Source organism: Gouania willdenowi, chromosome 9 (genome assembly GCF_900634775.1).
Source record: "Gouania willdenowi chromosome 9, fGouWil2.1, whole genome shotgun sequence".
Taxonomy (NCBI): Eukaryota; Metazoa; Chordata; class Actinopteri; order Blenniiformes; family Gobiesocidae; genus Gouania; species Gouania willdenowi.
Window position 1 is genome coordinate 22,780,714 of NC_041052.1, and position 19,780 is coordinate 22,800,493.

Here is a 19,780-nt window from a genome sequence, read left to right on the forward strand (position 1 = left end):
AGATGGCAGTATTGCATTGGAGCTCGGCCTGACAGAAACAGAATTAGAATTTAATGCTGTCATTTTTTTCACAATCCTCTTTCTGAGAGAATAAATCATGGGCATGAATACATCAGCTTCAAACTCAGACGCTGTTGGTGATGACTGTCTTTATATTCTGTGTATAGCAGTATTCTGCTGAGCATGAGACAGTATTTTAAATGTAGCAGCAGTCAGGTGATAGCTAACTGTACTGATTATGGCCGTAGGTTGAACAATAACAAGCTTTTCCCCCTGCGCTGTAGTCCTGTGCTTTATGACAACACTTGCCACCGTTCTCCATTGGTTCCACCAGCCAGAGTTTCTGTGACCAACAGTCATCTATCCTAACCTTCTGGTTGGCCCAGGCCCCTGGCTTCTCTCCAGCCTCCCACCACTCTGTCTCTCTCTCTCTCAGGCCTTGGCATGAGGCACCATGGGAAAGCAAAACAATCGTTTGTTAGCCTGACAGGAAGAATGAGAGGAGGCGAGGGATAAGCCCAGAGAAGGTGAGTGTCAAGTGAAGAGCGGAAACTGTGAAACACAAAACACTGAATGCAGCAAGGATGAAGGTGAAGATTGCCTTTAGTGTCTGCCTGGTTCCGTCTGCAGTTGACGGATTGTCTATAGAAGTGATCATGTGATTTGTACAAAGCCGCCAGAAGTCAGCCCTACTCTGGAAAGCAAAGCGTTTCTCACTGGCAGGGTTCCTACTGCTTCAGTCAAATTAAATTCTCTTTTTATTGCCATTTGAAATTCAATTTAAGACCGACTTCACAGGAAACACAATTGGTGGCGGGGCGAAAAAAATGCCACATCAATGACATAGGGTTAGAGTACATTTTCTCCAGTGTCTAGTGCAGACGTGCAACTGGCAGTCCCCAAAGTAAACACACAAAAATAGGGGCGGGAACCTCTGGGTACCTCGCGATGCAATACACGATACAAAGCTCACAATAACGACTATCTCACAATATGACGATACTGCGATTATCGATATATTGGTCAGAAATCAATCTACAATAATCTATGATAAAAAAAGAAAAAAAAAAGATTAGGGGAAAAAATACAATTTTTATTTTATATCTCTGAAAGGCAATAAATTGAAAAAGTGTTCAATGAACAGTGACACTATTTCAGTGCAACATTTCTGTAAATAAGCGTCAACATACCAATGTAAATGAATAAGTATCTCCAATAGTGCTTTCTGTAAACAAAAAATAGGGTCTTTCTTACCAGTGACACCAGTATAGTGCAATATTCCAGAAAACAAAATATTGGTTCCTTCAACAAACAGTGACAACATTTCGGTGAAGACGTTCCTGCACATTTTAGTGAAAAAGCAGAAAAAGTTTTGAAGAAAAAAATAAATAAATAAAAATCGATAGCGCGAGCATATCGATAATTGATCGAACAAAAAAAAATCACGATATATTGCCGTATCGAGATATCGTCACACTCCTACACAAAAATACACCAAATTACAGTAAATTACACAGAAAAACAGACTAAATTAATAAAAATCACTGAAAACACACAAGATGAATAGCCAGAAATCTATGAAACAACAAAAATACAAAAAATAAAAATTTAAGAAAAGCCATAAAAAACAATATTTGTTGGACAGGGAATTTTGTTTAAATTTACATCTTCCCATGTTGTTAAAAGTTGCTACAAGCAGGACACCGATCTGCACAGAGTCACGCTGGCGATACGATTTGTATCCCGATACATAGGTCACAATACGATATATCCCGATATTAAAGTATAAGGAAATATTGCGATTTTTTAATATATATGACTTAACAAACAACTAATCTATAAATGTGTCCACCTTCATGAGAACATTATCTATGAAATATATTTTAATGACATATTTTACACTCAAAACATTGGCTTTAACATGCCATGTGCCAACAACTTAAACTAAAAAAATAAAATAAAATCTGCCTGTGGTTTTTAAACCAACTTTGACTTTAGTGCAACATGACTTTAGCTTAACTGAGGTTTATGCCTAGAACAACAAATAAATGAAGAAAGTTAGTACTTTCTTTTTAGATTTTATTGAAAAAACACAAGCTGGTCAACATACCCAGGTTTCAGAGTTACAATGAGTTACAGCAGTTACAATGTCTCCTGCAGTGGAAAAGACTTTCCTGGTTAAATAGGGTAAAAAAACCCCCCAAAAAAACAACTAAATAAATAAATAAATAAATAGAAAATCGATATGGATGCATTTGGAATCGATCCCAGAATCGCGCGAAGTAATATCGCGATATATCGCCGAATCGATTTTTTTTCAACACCCCTAATAATTACAATCATAAAATCACATTTACTGTGTTAAAATGTAAGACTTTTGAAACATTGATTTAAGACATTTTAATGACAGTTAAGGCCTTATTTTTAGATTCATGAATTGAATGCCTTTTAAGACTTTTCAAGGATCCACAGGAACCCTGCACTGAGAGCAAACCTGCTTTATTCAGGGTCCATTCAAGTTGATCTCTATCATCCAACAATCTTAATATGCAATAAATGAGATCAAAAAACATAGTCCGCGAAACACCAGAGGGATCAAATACATGCAGACTTTCATTATCACCTCCATAGTAATCCTGCCATCTCCTGGGTGAAAATTACGTCTCAGTGTTAAAATGGGGCAATTTCATGCCGAGTTTATTGTTCTTGTGCCTCTTTTGATTAAATTCACGTTCAATTAGAGAATGTTGTGTTTTATTTAAATTACTATATAATTTATCCTCCATATAAATAAATTGCATTCTAATGAATGTCAACATGAATAGCCTGATACTAAATGTAAGGCGTAAGACAGCCGGGAAAATAAAAATGAACCAATCTGTGAGTTAACCCACACAGTACATGCACATGACACCAAAGCACAATGTGTAACGCGCGTGACCCGAAATGACAATTTACTATTGTGATGGATGAAAGGCATCAGAGCACAAGGAGCTTAAACTTCAGAGTTTTTTAACGCTCAAAAAGAATGAGTGGATTATTACTGACGGACCATTAAAGGGACTTAATGAGCACCGAGACTCAATTAAAGCTGGAATTACCCTCTCATCAAAGAACAGCTCAACTGTGGACGAGGACACGGAAATATGACCCACACACACACACACATATATATATATATCACGCACACACTCCATTGGTATACATTTCCAATCAGGGCAATGTAAATGGATACTTTGCCTTGTGTCAATATATAATTCTCTCAACAAGCCACAGGCAGACTCACTGAAACCTTGTAAATCTGCACAACAAACACAGACAGGGCAAACATCTTAAAGCCCCATTGCACACACACACACACACACGTGTGCGCACAATACATACACACATGCAAGACTACATTACAGACAGTTGATAAGGGCTTTAACAGCCTGGCTCTGCTCAGTATTTAATAAGGGGGATTCACATGCTGCCTATGCACTGGCTTAACAAAGGGAAAAAAAGCCCTTTCAGGGATGAGCTACAATAACCCCGAATCTCCTTACCCAAGCACATACTTTAATCTTCTTTTCGGGGGAAAAGTAAGCCTAAGTAGCACTCGGTGATTAGGACTTTCTTTTAATAGGAATGTAAAAACAAAAAAAAAAGAGAAATGTGGCTTTGTGGAACGTAGAACCCCACCTGTTGAAGAGGTTGTTTCTGGACACCATGCGCAGAAAGCCTGTGGGGTCAGTGACTGAGTTCAGCTTGTTGTTGAGCTCCTCAAACTGTTGGTCCAACAAATCTCCCGCTTCGCTCTCAGTCTCGCTGCTCGAGCAACCTCTGTGTGTTTGTGAGGGAGGGAGAGAGACAAAGAGATGGTGAGAGACAATATTGGCAAGGGAAAAAAAAAACATTAAAACAGGAGGAGGAGGAGACAACACACACACACTTGCATTGTTTCTCAGCGGACAATTCAGCAAAACATCCGCAGGTCTTATGTGAACAAAGTACACATTATTTAATCCTCACACGCACTTGGCCTAATTTCTCAGGTTTTGAGCTAACTCCCTGATGGTAGGCATAGTTAAATCCTTTCATTATGATGCTGGAAATGCTGATCCTGACATTGGGGAGTCAAACACTCCCTTCTACAATCACAAATTTCCCAATCTTTTTCAGCTGCAGATGATCTCATATTTCCAGTGTGAATCAGCAGTTACCGGTACTAGTCGGCTAATCAATAATGATGACTTTACCTCCAGCCCTTTGGTTACGGATGTGGTCTTTTAAACATTTGAAATCATATCAGGTAAAAAAAGCTCAGGTTATCGATCGAATACAATTGACAGCCTATAAGCCTGTTCACACTCTGAAATTGTGCATGCGAGACCTGGGGGGGGGGGTCATAGGTCAAGAGGGATAAAAACGTACACAAGCTCGTTCACCCTGTTAATATTTCCAACCTAACGGTGCTTGTAATGTATGTTAATGTTCCAGAGATCGTTAGTGTTTTAATAGTGTTTTTATTATTAATATTACACGTATTCAGACTGGAGGGGGGACCAGGGTTTTCCGCTGATGTCACTTTTAAAAACCGATAGGAGCAGCTCAGCAGTAGTATGGAAGCAAGGGCAGTCCCCTCGCTTCCACACAGGTGACCCCTGGTTGACGAAAACACAGACTACCTGGGTCTCCAGTGGGCGGAATTTGAACTCTACAGGAATGATGCACATATCCAAGCACTTTTGTAAAAACGATGGAAGAAGCAGTAACAAAGCAACCAACATCATCTGCTTCCAACTCCTGTATTTTCTCTATTTACCTTTATTGTTGGTGAGATGTGTATATATATATATATATATATATATATATATATATATATATATATATATATATATATATATATATATATATATATATATATATATATCTATATCAACTTTTGTAGTTGTTTTAACAACTGTTAAGTGTTTTTGAGTTTTTAAAAAGTGCTGATAAATACAATGTATTATTATTATTATTATTATTATTATTATTATTATTATTATTATTATTATTATTATTATTATCATTATCATTATTGATGGTAAAGCTAGATTTCCAAGTGTGAAAAGGACAGTATGAGTTCTCACTTTGAAAAGGTTCATTTACGAGGAACACCATTCACTAACCAGGTCCATGATTATTTTTATTAAGCTATTAATTTACAAATTTGAAGGAAGTGCACAAGATAGACAGGCCGATAAGAGAAACAGCACTGTTTAGCTGATTGATCACTGTTGAAAAGCCAGGAAAAAATATTTTTAGCTCATGTGCAACATTAGCTTTAGCAGCTAACTCTGCATTTCTACCTTGGAGAACGATACCATATTTCTGCATTATTTTTTTCAAAGAATCAATGCTCCAACAGGGAAAAAATGATCTAAATCTCTGTCAGACTTGCTGTTTACATCGTCAGCTATGGCGAGTTTATACCTCTTGACCTTTGACTTCATGTGCGAGAATTAAACCAGGGAGAGAGAGTGAAAAGGCTTATTTTTGAGCTTTGGGGCTGAAAAGCTACAAATAAAGTTAGTGTTTGGCTAGTGCAGTACTTATACTATGATAAAGAAACCTGAGCCACCTGTTTAACTTCAAAACACCTCTGTATATATATATATATATATGTATATATAGTTTATTGCAAAGGAAGTTACAGAAGTTGCAACAACTAAGAGTAAGTCAACTGCTTAAGCCCTAGGTTTCCAAAATGGGGTACGGGTAGGGGTATGCTAATTTTTATAGGGGGTACATCAAGAAAAATTTAACATTGGAAACTAGAATATAAATAGACCTGTCAGGAGCCTCCATGCATTGGTACAAGCCAAACGTGCTTGATGCCCTTGGCCACCACGTACTACAATATACCTACAACCTCACACTTATTAAGGTTGTAGCAAGTTGTATTTCACAGTTTCAAGCTGATGAATATCTATTACTGCGATATGTTAAAATCAAAAAAGGTTTGGAAGATTTATTTTGCCCCCAGAAATAACTGAAAACTGAAAATGCAAGTAGGCTACTATTTAAATTCATCTGATTTTTTTTTAATTAAATATATTTTCTCTGGGACAGGTAAAATTAGACAAATTTCAGTGTTGGGCTACATTGTATATGACATTACATTATTATGTTTTTTAAGTGTGCAGGAGTAGGGGGTACATGGCTTCAGAAGGGGTACAAGACCAAGTGTGACTGAGTGTGATCTTGGCCACTGTAAGTTTGATTTAACGTCATAGCAAGCTCTCCGTTAATACACACATTTATTTCCACAGAACAACACACTCTAATGCGTTCACTGTCAGCACGTCTTTATCACACGTCAACTTAATTTTTCTTCTTCCCTCACATTCATTTTCTGCCTGCACATTTCTGAGCCCCTTTTGTCTGTGCTCTGGAGAATAAATCGACTGATAAGTGGGGCCATATTGTGCTCATCCAGGCGCAGCGGAGTGTATGCCACTTCCTATCGGATTAGTAAATGAGCGAGTAATGGGGCAGGAGGGCCAGGCAGCCTGGGTACCAGAGACTGGCACCGAGGGGACCAGCTGGGCACCATGGATCAAACGCCAACCACAGAAATGAGGCCAACTTCAAACACAGTCGAGGAACCAAGGCGTCAGAAAGAGGATTTAACTTTCCCAATGTTCCACTTTTTTTATCTATTTTTTTTTTTTTTAAATCGAGCCTCACAGAATCCCCAGGTTGCGTCCTCTGTTAGATCTCTATTCACCAAACTCTGCTTTTTCTGACTTCTGCCTCACTGATTTCACCACCTTGTCTAAGCCTTCATCTAGCTTTTCCTTACACTAAATATAAACCTGTTTTTTTTTACAGCACAGGTTTGTTTGTCAGGTGGACTCCCCATCTGGCAAACGTAAACTAATTATTCTGTCTCATTTATTCCCACCGTGGAGAGAAAAGAGTATTTTGGGCAGGTGTCTGAGGGCTGACATTTCAGAATACAACGGGGCATAAAACTCTAAGCACACTAATGATAACTGGAGGCTGCAATATTAGTGAGGAGGTCTATTAAGATTCTAACAAAGACTTTATAAAGGCTTTTAGAGGCATCTGAAGCTTCTGAGGTGCAGACTACAAAAACAATATCGAAAGAAAAATAAAAATGTAGTGGTGGTGGGTTTAAAAAAATTAACTCCCCCCCCCCAAAAAAAAAAAAAAAAAAAAAAAACTCGAGGCAAAGAGGACCATCATTTTCATTTTCACAAATCATAGCTTAAATTTTAGGTTATTAAAAAAAACAGGCCAGGAACAGTGGATGAAAATTGAGTGATCAAGGCTAATACTGGCCTATTTACACCTTTCTATCACTTAAATAAGCGTATTTAACCGTCTGACAGTCACACTATAGCTTATACATAAAAAAGTCCCAAAACACACATTCATTTTAACCCATATCGCAGCCTAATGTGTTACATTGGGGGTATCCCGATCCGATATTGATATTAGATATCGGTCCATTATCAGCCAGAAAACAAATATCAGATTTTACCGGACTGCATCTAAAATCTCTGATATATATTATATTATATCTAGTCAATTGTAGAATACTGTAGATATTTTGCTGAAGGTTAAAATGTATGTAACCAGTTGGTTAATAATAAATAGGTCAGTTTTTCTCATCCCTACTGTTGCTGACTATTGTTACTCTGTTTGAGTAACATCACTTGATCAAACCTTTTCTAACATTCTACACAACAAAATAAGTCATAAAAGTATGTATGATTCGTGCTGATATTGTATCGGATCAATATCGGCCAATACTCAAGGCTGCAATATCGGTATCGTATCGGAAGTGAAAAAGTTGCATCGGGACATCCCTAGTGATACTGCTACCTGTTGACAAGGAAGACTATTTATTTTCCCAACATGTGGAAGGCAAGACTGCATTTTATTAAAAAATAATCATAATAATAGTAAAATCATTATTATTAATAATAATAATAAAATTAATAATAATAACAACAATAATAATAATAAAACAATTTTACACTGGTGTGACACAGCACACTAACAGGAAAAACAGTAAGAAGCACTTTTTATGTCATGTAATTTATATTTGTTTCTAAAGTAAGAATGAAAAACACTAAAATTCATAGGAAGAAAAATAAAACATCTTTTAATGACCTAACTTGTCCTAACCTAAGATGTTGCACATGCATCATTACTGTTTTTTTTGCAGGATACAGACAGACTCCCCTGCTTCTTCTAATAAAAACAGTTAAGCTTGGGATGTTTTAAAACACTTCAATGAGATAATAGTGTTTACAGTCAAATAGGATGTTCGATATGAATTACTGGTGCTTTTGTGACCCATTAAACCCTCTCACCTGCTGTAATAAGACTCCACTCCCAGTGCCTCTCGAGCACTGGCGATGTGCTGCTCCAGTGAGGAGCCACTAATGACTCCACTAATGCTTCCTTCCTGGAAGTCGGACCCTCCATCAGACACGCCCTCACCCAGGTAAACCTCATGAAACTTCAGGATGCCTGTGGAGCAAAATGATCAATAACACCATTTAAAATAAGCACTTAGTTTAAGTTTATTCACCAAAAGGATGTTTGTGACTATCTTCCACCTTCTCCTTCTAAGATATTTGTGTTGCTCACAACAGGGGGGTGAAATTGGATGACTCCAACTAAAAGCTGCCAGTGAGACTATGAGCTAAAGAGCAAATGTGAATAAAAATGAATACAACAAATTACTTTTATTTAAATAAATAAGAGGTGGGTTTTCTGTGGCATCTGCCAACTACCAGGAGAGCTCTGCTGAGATCGAGGCTGGAACTTCAGCACATGTTGGGAAAGAGCTAGCAGGAAGATGGAGCTGTAGTGGGAGTGTCAAGCCTGTCAGTGTGTAATACCAACATGTAAACTTTCCGCTTCATATGTTGTAATGACAGGCATTGGGGCACGACACACAGAGCTCTGATTTTTTTCTAAATTTGCAGCAGTGAAGTAAATATCTGACTTGTAGTTTTTAATTTACTGCAGAATGTTTGAACCTGACCATGTTTGTATGACAGCTGGATGGGGGATTAGGGAGCAAGTAGCTTCCTCTTAGCCAAGGGCAGGATGCTACACTTTGAAGATCTGCACTGGTCCCAGCAGTTTTCCTCCTCTCCCTCTGACTAGTGTTGGGGGGTTGTCTGCATGTCAGTATCACGGTTCACGGCTTGTTTCTAGTCTTTCCAGTACGACGGGCAAAGTGCTGTGACGTGTACCAGAGTTCATCTCGAGCTTTTTCATATTTCGTGTAAACATTGGATTTCAGTCGGGACCAATATGGTCTCTCTCTCTCTAACCCCCAAAATATAAATGACATTTAAAAACATGCACAAAACAGTTTAAACTTCCTTTGTTGGAAAAAAAGTGCTTCTGTTGACTTGTGCTGCCAGTGTTGTCTGGCTGTGTCACTATCCATGTCAGGATCAATTAGCCTGGTCCATTGGCAGATGCCTTTAGGGCAGAAAAACAAAATAGAGGACAAATCCCAGCAGTGGAGTGGTAGGTGGCACTGCTGTTTGGTGTCAGGGTTGAAAACTAGTCCTTCATCAGCAGAAGATCTGATGATGTGGTCTGATTGGAACAAACAGGTGTGTGTGTGTGTGTGTGTGTGTGTGTGAACTCCCATTGCTGTTTGGCTTTAGGCTCTTATAACCATGAAACCAAAATAATTCATTAAGAAAAAAAACATCAAGGTTTCTACTTTACATGACCTCTTTCAACAGAAAAACCCAGAGAGTCAGAATTAGTAATACCTACCTTTAGGTCACATTATAGAGAATACTAAACGATGAACGCTCACCTGCACCTGGAGCCAGCAGCCAGCTGTACAGGTAACCAGCAGCCATGGAGAAATACAGAACCAGAGCCCTCTGGCTGTTAATTGTGTCCAAAATGTGCTCCACTGTTACGGGTGTGTAAGGGTCAGAGTCCTGCTGGCCTGTCTGCCTCTCCACCAAGAGATCAGCAAAAGCTCGGGTTCGTCCGCGCTCTGCCACAGCTAGAGCCTCGTCATGGTGTCCTGTAAAGGTTCAAAATAGTGAGTCAACTCACTAATCATATGCTGTGTTCGAATTTGCATACTAACGTACTACTCATACTAGGTCTGACGTCAAAATGAGTATGTACTGCGTTCACATTCGATAGCATGGAAAGATTGAGTAAGCAAGAAATAACCAGATGTATACTATATCAGGACATTTTTTAAGTGGGCACGGTGGGCACACTCATACTCAACTGCCCCATAATGCATTGCGAAAGGAACTTAAAATTGTCCTTGGACGAGTTTCAAGCTAAAAGGCAAACATCCCCGTTTCAAAAGCATCGCTTCTTGTCTTCCATTAGTTTTTAACGCTTTTGTAAATAGGGCTCTTATTTTGAAGTTAACCAGAAGGTTAGTCAGTAGCACAATGATGCGTTTCCTCTGAAATGTCGGCATTAAATGTGTTTCCAGGAGTTTTATGGATCAAATGACCACATGTTGATATTTTACTTGGTCACGTTCTCTCTATTATTATAGTATACTTCAGTAGGAATCAGTGATAGACCAATACATTGGCCGAGCAATATTATCGGCCGATTTTTGCCTTTTTTACATGTATCGGCAACGGCCGATGCGGGCTGCTGCGTTCATCGATCCGCATTATTTACAGAGAGCTGAAATATTTTTTTACTTGTTGTCATTCTACCTCACCTACAGTATGTTAATTTCAATAAATCTTCCTTTTTTTAAAATTGAGACTTGTATTACTTGTTATCATCATTGTGTAATTTTTATAAAAAGTTAAATTGAGGGAGGAAAAGTAGTATCGGCTGCAAATATCGGCTCAAGAAATTTGGCAGTCCATATCGGTCATCGGCTAAGGCTGATAGGGAAAAAAAAAAGTATTGGCCATTAAAAACCCATATTGGTCGATCCCTAGTAGAAATGGTCCATCCTAATCATACCAATAGTACATAGTAGACAGTATATACTCATTGAGTGTGTAGTGTGAAGTATGTTTGTATGCGATTTCAAACACAGCCTTAGGATGTGTGTGTACAAAGAAAGACATTGAACAAAGTGAGATCCCAGAGTAAAATCAATTTTTTCCATACCTAGGCTGACAAGGACCCTTTGGAGAGCCTGGTAGCAGGAGGTTTGCAGGTCAAACAGGGAAAGTTTGTAGTCCGTGCTGTGCTGGGCTTCATGGCGAATGGTTTCAAACAGTGCAGATGCTCGGTACAGCTGAATGAAAAAAAAAAAAAAAAAAAAAAACTCTATTTCTGATGCTTTTGTATTCACAAGCCCAAAAAAAAGATAACAAGGGTCTCTCTATTTTATCAACATCAAACTATACAGCAGAATATTGCAATTCCAGTCATGGATTTTTTTCTTTTTACAGAGAAACACAAAATGAGTGTGACATCATATTGCCAGAATGACATCTTTGAAAAAACAAATGACCACCAGTTGGTGTCAACAGGAACGGGATGTGACTTCAATCCACTAGATGGTAGCACTTCACCTCAATGTTCATCTCTGATCAGCAGCAGAAACAACAACTCCAGCCTTTATTTAGAGAATAAACAATTAAACAAAGTATTTTCCTGGACACGAGTAAAAGAGAGAAGGTAAACGCAACTATTAAGTTAAACAGAGTTTCAGAGCGACAGCATGCATGGATATTAATGTCTGGTGAATTCAATAAACTTGTCTCTATTACTAGACCTTTCCAATCACTGCCAGCCAGACATTGGATTGAGGAAGTGGGGAGAGACAATAGCGAGGAAGGACAGCAGCCAGCACAGCACACTGGCCACACAGAGCAGGCCAGGATTGCTGATTCATGTGCGTTTTTATTGATTTCCTATGTTGACACCTATAGCAACCCTGTGGGATGACTGTGACTGCTGTGAACCCACTCACCGGGAGTCTGAGGCCATCAAAAAGGGTAAAATACTCTTATTGCCACCCCACGGTTCAAGCAAAACAAAGAGCTGCAGCGTAAAAAAATAGCTGTTGGTATGGATTCAGTGGATTCTATCAGCGCTTTGGCTTTGTTTGTGGAAAGAAAGAGAAGATGTGTGTGCATTTCTTGTACACACAAACACACGGCGACACACACACACACACACACACACATATACAGTATGTATATAGATAGGCTCACACAATTCAACAATTTAACGGACTAAACCAATTGATAAAATGAGTCAATGCATACTGCCTGAGTCCATGCCTTGTTTAATTCATGTTACTGGATCAACTTGGTCTGATTTTGGTACCCAGCCCGGACTGCTTATCCTGAAGCTTCCTTTACTTGCGCTATAAAACCATTGTCATGGTAACAGGTAACGGCAGAAAAAGCAGCGAAAAGCAAAGTTTAACAAAAATATTAAGACAACACCTGAAAGTGGGATCATCAAACATTAAACAAAGAGATGGCACTGTGCAGTGGCTTTATTGTAATGCATTTATAACAGGAGGATCTATTTAAAGCAGTGGACTTACTAAAATGGTACGACAGGTCAGGTTTAACATTTTTCTTTGCAAAACACTTCTAGACAATTTTAAAGTAAAGCAGAGATAGCTACAAATTCGTAATTTTGTCAATTCAACTGCTTAAAAAACATAAAGCCACTGGTAAATGGAGGCTCCGAGGCATAGACGTACCATACCTGAATAACACTAAAAATGGAAACACAAAAATGGAAAATGAATTGCATAAATGTGAACAACCACCTAGAAATAATCAGCAAATATTACTCACAACATATGGTTTTGTTATTTTGCTTAATGTTGAAATGTTTTGAGTTCAGACATGCCTCTAACAGATAATGGCGTTAAAATATAGCAATAAACGTTACATTACTATGGCTAAAACTAAAAATTTAACATCCTTTTTTCAGTTGAATATAATAAAATAGTATTGTTGACCTTTGGGGGAAAGTCTTCTTTTACCTTTTTAGTCAAACACAGTGGTTGTGTTTATTTAAGCAATATTGCACATTATGCCTTTAAAGGAACCCTCCACTGTTTTTACAAATGTGGCCTAAAACCTTTGAAATGTCTGTATTAGAAGATCTATGCTAAACAAAACGCATTAGTTTTGCATCATATTTGTTTAATTAACTCATAAAAATAGGACTACTTTACCGTTTGAGAGCCTGTGCGCCGCCATGTTGATATGATGTCATTGATGATGAGAATCGCCCCTTTTAGTCCATTGAGTTCTCTAGGAAGTGAAGCATTCAGGATCATTTAGCAGCTTTTTCAGTCAAAATGACAACTTGTGCTGCTTTTGGTTGTTCTAAAAATCAGTAAAAATGAAAAAAGTCGATGTAAACCGAAATTTGATAAACAAAATCTGTGAACCAAAAAAAATCTGTGACCGCAGGGGACAACAGTTTCGACTCTGCTGTTTTGTATACGGCATAAAGAAGAGAAGAAGAGCTCCGTGCATGTAAATACAGGCAACCAGGATCGACTGCTGCTCATTAATTCTGATCCAAGTTGAATCTGTCTGCTGCAAAGAACCAGCGTTTTTGTCAGAAATGGATGAAGGAATAGTTTAATTATCCAGATTTTATGCTGTTTTTCTCTTCTTCATGCCGTCTACGAAACAGCAGAGTTGGAACTGTCGCCCCCTGTGGTCACAGATTTTTTCGGGTCACGGATTTTGTTCATCAAATTTTGGTAAAAATAAGAGGTTTACGTCGACTTTTTTTTTTAACTTTTACTGATTTTTAGAGCAACCCAAAGCAACACAAGTTATCATTTTGACTGAAAAAGTTGCAAAATAATCCTGAATGCTTCAAATCCCATACAACTCAATGGACTAAAAGGGGCAATTCGGGTCATTAACGATGTAATTTCAACATGGTGGCGCACAGGCTCTCAAATGGTAAAGTAGTCCCATTTTAAAAAGTTAATAAAACAAATATGGTGCAAAATAATGCGTTTTGTTAGGCATAGATTTTTATTTTTATTTTTATTTCACCTTTATTTAACCAGGAAAAAAATCCCATTGAGATTAAAAACCTCTTTTTCGAGGGAGTCCTGGCCAAGAGGCAGCAAAATTACAACACACTGAACAGAAATACATTTACATTACTTCTAATAAGGACAAAAGTTTTAGGCCACATTTGTATAAACAGTGGAGGATCCGTTTAATTAATATGTATTTCAAAAGTGATGTCAAATTGCTTTTGTTAGTTTATTTTAGGGTTATTTATTTTGTTCAATAAAAACTCACGTAAATCAGTAGATGATTTAGTATTTAAACGGCAAAATATTCATTATATAAAATTAATCGATTAATGGTTTAACTTTATGCCTCTGCATTACATATAATGTATACATGCAGAGGCTGTAGCTCTTCTGCTTATCCCAAGGTCAAACAGGGAAGTGTGTCGGATGGAGTGTAGAAGAAGGATAAATGGTGATCAACAGAGGATTTGTGAGTTCTTCTGCATTAGTGCTACTTGACAGAACTGCTCCTCTTAGACTGATTTTGCTGATTGGACTGAAGCCTGATTGCTGCAGTGGTAGGCAGATCAGAATCTGTCAGACATGTGAACATCTTCTTTTAGAGTGAAACTAATTCCTCCCTGGTTTGCCTTTGCCCAGATAACAAGAAAATTCCTGATCGTGCAATCCTGGTATGTGAAACTTTCAATCATTTGCATTCACACAGCACTCTCCTATTCACCTGTCACTTCCACCTTAATGTGGCTTTGATTCAACATTTGCCATATCTTAAGCTAAATGGAAATTACAAAATCTCAAATAATGTGTATAAAAGAACCCCCTAGAGGGATACAGATGTCACTGAGACTGCCATAGTCAATAGCTGCTGTTATTTAAGCATGCACAAATACTTATTGATTCACACTGGATGATATTCAAACAAATGTGAGTGTCAAGATACTCGCACGGGGAGCACTCTCTGTTCACCTAGCTGATAGGAAAGAGGACACGCCAATCCATCACGTTGCTTTTAGAGCATTTCAATGTTTGAATGTATTCACAATAGAGAACATAAAATTCATCCCTCTCAATCTGCACTTGTGGATGCTTCTTATTTTGTAAATGAAGCCATTTACAAATTGCACTTTAAAGTGGGTCAGGATATATACCAAGGACGTCTGTAGTAGGACGATTGCTCATGAATACTGATTTTACTTTCCCTTTACTGACCACAGTGTCCTCTACTACTTGAAAAATCCCCATGGGTTCACACAAAGCACAAAAACTCCTCAAACAAAGTTGCATTTTTATATCAAGAAGAGGCGAAAGTGCACATAAATGGAACAAAACTGGAAAGCAAATCTGCAATGGAAAAATGGCCTCGTTGGAATAATATTTAGCTTTGATTGCAAAGAAATTCCTCCAAATGACTCATGCGCCTGTCTCTAGTGCCACTTGGGTTCAGACTTTCTCTTCCAAGTTCTTGTTAAAAATAATTGCAAACAGACAAAAGGTACTCCGCTGTTTTAAAAACTGTGATACAAGTCCAAAACAGAGAAGCTAACTGGGTCACACAGACGTACATAGTGGATAATATTGTAAAGTAGAAAGCAGCAGAAAAACATCTCTACACAATCAGTCTGTGCATGTGTGTGGGAGTGTGTGTGTGTGTGTGTCTTTGTGTATTGCTATTGCTACAGCCTCCTGTGGCCATGAACCATGCACTATGAGATCATACAGAAGACAAAAGTCAATCATCTGTTTTCTGCTAGGATGACGGCAGCGTATTGCTAGCTACCCTTACTCACTATCACTTAAACTTGTCTGCGTTTGGAGATCTTCTACTGCTGATTTGAAACCTTTGCAAACATTTAAGCCTACAATTGGGGCCTTGTTGGAGGTCAGGTTTACAAATGTTGGATTGGCAGGAAAGAGCGCAGTTGGAGAGAACGGTCGGAAGATTAGGCAAGGAACAAATGACGAAGATATTTCACCTGATGTTGAGCCTCTTCCAGATTCCCGCTGGCCCATAGTGAGAGCCCGAGACGATGACGGATTTTCGCCTCATCCTCACGACGAGCCAGCTGTTCAGCAAGTCTCAAGCCTGGAAGAGAATGAGAAAAAAACATGACATGGAACTCAACGGTGTACATTTGGTTTAAATATTTCTGAAATGTGGATAAATGGATGGAGATACTACCTCACAACCATAATGTGAGGGTTCACAAACCTGTCTAAGGAAAGTTTACATCTTCTTACATATTCCCCAGACACTCTAGAATCCTTTTATGTGTGCCTGGGATTGTCTGTGTCTGTGATGGCCTGTTGTCCTGACCAGTGTGTACTCTGCTTTAAATCATGAATGAACTAGAAAAGGCTCCAGATGGACAGATGGATGTAAAGTACTGTTTGTACTGGGTGAATGGGTGAAAAGCACACACATTGTTTTCGCACACTTCTCCCTTAGAAGGTGGCTGTTAGAGCAAGCATAGCAGTCAATACTGGGAATTGACCGGATAAGCATAGATAAACACATGCCTAGTGAAGCATGAAAGAAGCTACACAATGGACGTCTCCAAATATTTGCTAACACATTGATGAGCTAATAACAGAGTCAGACTGCATCCAAACAGGCAGCTTAAACTCACTTTGTCAAATTTGGTTACAGACGTCTGTTTGGAAAGCCAGGGGAGGTCTGAGCAGACAACGTGTATCTCAGTGTCAGAGCTGACGGATGTTCTGTTTGTCTCTTTCAATTCCTGAAGCAACCTTTTTTCACGTGTCCTCAGTTTTCCTGCTCACAGAGTGCTAACTGCACCACCAGGCATTCTGCATGGTTTCATTTAGAGCAGATATTTGCATGACTATTCTCTAAACCTTGTATGTATGATGGAGGCATTCTAACATTCAAAAAATTAGGCCAAGACAAGCCCGTTCTGCTCTTTTTTTCCCTCCATTTCTTGAAAACAGTCTGTAACTGATAAGCTAAGAATGGAAAAGCGTGACCTGACAGAGCCAGCCTTTTCTGAAAGACCAGCACAACACACAGCCTTAGACTTCATGGCTCCTCCACGGCCATGCTAGCCAGCAGCCTTTGAAGCCTCCTACAGACTCCCTGCTCTTCTTATCTTTCCACACACCCTCCCTTAGCCTGCCGGTGCTCTGCCCCCATGCATCTGCTGCGCTCCTCTTTCCCTCGCCCCCTGTGTTCGTTTCCCATCTTGGTTCCTGCCTCCCTGCCCCCTGCGCTCTCTACCTGTTTCATCTCTACAGTAGTGGCAGTGCTTGCAGGGACTAAGCATTGCTTAGGGCTCATTAGGCGACAGAGTAAAAGTGAGGAAACAGATCTAAATTATCCTTTTCATTCCCTGACAGGCTCATGCCTCACTCATTTCAACTCTCTAGTTCAAAGTCTTTCAACTGCAATCACAAGCACGCACTCTCTGACACAAACCTTTCTCTCTCTGAGCTACTTCTCTGATAGTTCTATATGATCAAACCAGAATGTCAGCCGACTCTATGTTTTCTTTTTTCTCCAGTTGACAGTGAAGCAATACATGTGAATTATGACTCCCCTATTTTCTCTCCCCATCTCCCATTTCTTCCTTTGCTATCTGATTTCTTCTATTCTCCCACACTCTATCTATCATTCAGTGTGTGTCGCCGTCGGCGCGCGTGCCTTTGGTGTCCCCCGCAGGCACAGTCACGTAGCAGCGGCTGACAATAGGATGTGGCCGTGGCTGGCTGCACCCTGAAGAGCAACTAGAGAACACTTTAAAGGCTGATTTGACAGCTGGGTGAGAGTCTCTGCAGCCCCCCAGGCCCACGCACCTCTGCTTTCAGACACAAGACTTGTGTGCATCCACTTCTCCTGCACTGCAATGCCACAAGTGCATTGCACACATATCTTGAGACATATACATGCACCAGATATGACAACACGAGGCACTTTGATCATGACCACATGTGGAACATCAAACACTGAGTGTGCAATCATTTCAAAATGAGGACAGTGGCACACATTTTCAAACAACCTTCTCAGTGGGATAGCAGTCATTCTGCTGGATTGGATGTACGGATAAAACATGCCACAAATATTTGTGCTAGAAGAAGAAAGAAGGCAAAAAAAGAGAAGTGTGATGCCTCATTCCTACTGGCTCTTTTCTGTCCTCCTGGCCAGTGGTACTATAAAGAGGATGTCAATGTGAGGCAGAGAAATCCCAGATCAGATGTTGCAAAGAAGCATAGGGACGATTCAACATCAGATTTTGGACGGAACATAAATCCTACTCAGGTACAACATACAATTGTGCAGACATTAGACGTAGATAATGCACACATCTGACATTTACAGTATATATCGAAATCTCATCTAACTCAGCTTGGTTGCATAATAAGAACACAAAAACCAAAAGACTTGCACATAAATACTCTGACATGTTGGAGAACTTTACTAAACTACACTTTTTTTTCTCTGAGCTATTGCATAACAAATGTATACAGTTAAAATGCATATCTGTAGTTTATTATCCATAAGGAATCTTCATAATTAATAGCAAGTGAAAAAAGCACCTAATACCAAGAGAGGTCTGATTAGCATGAGGACTTGATGACGACTGAGATAACACCTCACCCAAGAGCATTCAACTTAACACCTGACAAGAACACATCCAATTACACAGTCAGTGGTATTTGGCACGCACATATATTTGTAGGTTAATGTCTCACACCATTTAATTTACTATTTTCATTATTTTAATTTATAAACCAAGCATGGAGGATCTCTCACACCTCTATTAGTCGCACAATTAATGTTTTGATTTAATGACATTAAAGGATGTGTTAATCAGTAAAATGTGCAGCATTCTGTGAAATGAGTTTTTTTAGGTGGAAAGTGAACTGAGTTGTCGTGTTCATTAATGTGCAGGGAAACAGTTCAAGTAGCATTGTGACGTCCCTCAGAGAAGCTGCTCATTTGCACCGTCCTTGTGTGTGTGTTTTTGTTTTGGGGCTTTACTTAATTAATTTATTGATTTTATTATAATATTTATGTTTCTATTTCTTTTTATGGCTTTGTTGTGCTGCGGCTGTAATGAAACACAATTCTATCTATCTATCTATTTATCTTTCTATCTAGACATAAACTGCATGAGTTCAAAGATAAGCTATACCATTTTTATCAGTTTCTACACTAGTTTGGGATTGCTATTATTCTTTTTTACTTAAGATTTGTCTTGGGATACAAACATTTACAATTTAAATATAAAGAATAAATTAATCTGGTTCTTAACTTCTTGGAGGTACTTAAATCCTTCGTAATTGAGAAATATTAAATATGATTTATTCAAAACACAGGTATATATTCAATTAGTGCACAAAATAAACAAAGCATCAATTGCACACAAAATCACTGTGTTCCAAGAATAAAACCAACAAAACCTGAATTTAATACAAAAACATTACAACAAATATTTGGGATTTTTATTTTTTAAAATTTCAATCAAATTTTTTATTTTATTTTTTTTATCACAACTTATCTTTTAATAAACTAGTTTATCTTTGAAATGTACAGTATTTCTTGTAAGACATGTTTAATGTGTGTGTCTTAACCCCTGCCGAACCCTGACTGACACAACGTAGCCCTGGAGTATCATCGAACACAGGTTATGAACCACTGATTTAAGGAAAAGCAGCAGTATGAGTAGAAGATAGTAAAACAATGCTGAAAAACAAGAAATCTATTCCAAACGTTTTTGGTTTGGGGAGGTTGACCAGGAATAA

General features: G+C 38.6%; 1 protein-coding gene across 3 annotated transcripts in view; it reads right to left on the reverse strand.

Annotated features, from left to right (window-relative positions):
* LOC114469378 (tetratricopeptide repeat protein 28-like) overlaps positions 1-19,780 on the reverse strand; it is a 242,792-nt gene that overhangs the window by 12,707 nt on the left and 210,305 nt on the right. For all 3 annotated transcript variants that reach the window (XM_028456876.1, XM_028456875.1, XM_028456877.1), the window contains 5 exons: positions 15,994-16,103; positions 11,146-11,275; positions 9,851-10,069; positions 8,373-8,532; positions 3,682-3,822 (listed from right to left, as the gene is read on the reverse strand). In XM_028456876.1, coding sequence (XP_028312677.1) covers positions 3,682-3,822; positions 8,373-8,532; positions 9,851-10,069; positions 11,146-11,275; positions 15,994-16,103 — 760 coding nt within the window. The remainder of the gene's footprint in view (positions 1-3,681; positions 3,823-8,372; positions 8,533-9,850; positions 10,070-11,145; positions 11,276-15,993; positions 16,104-19,780) is intronic.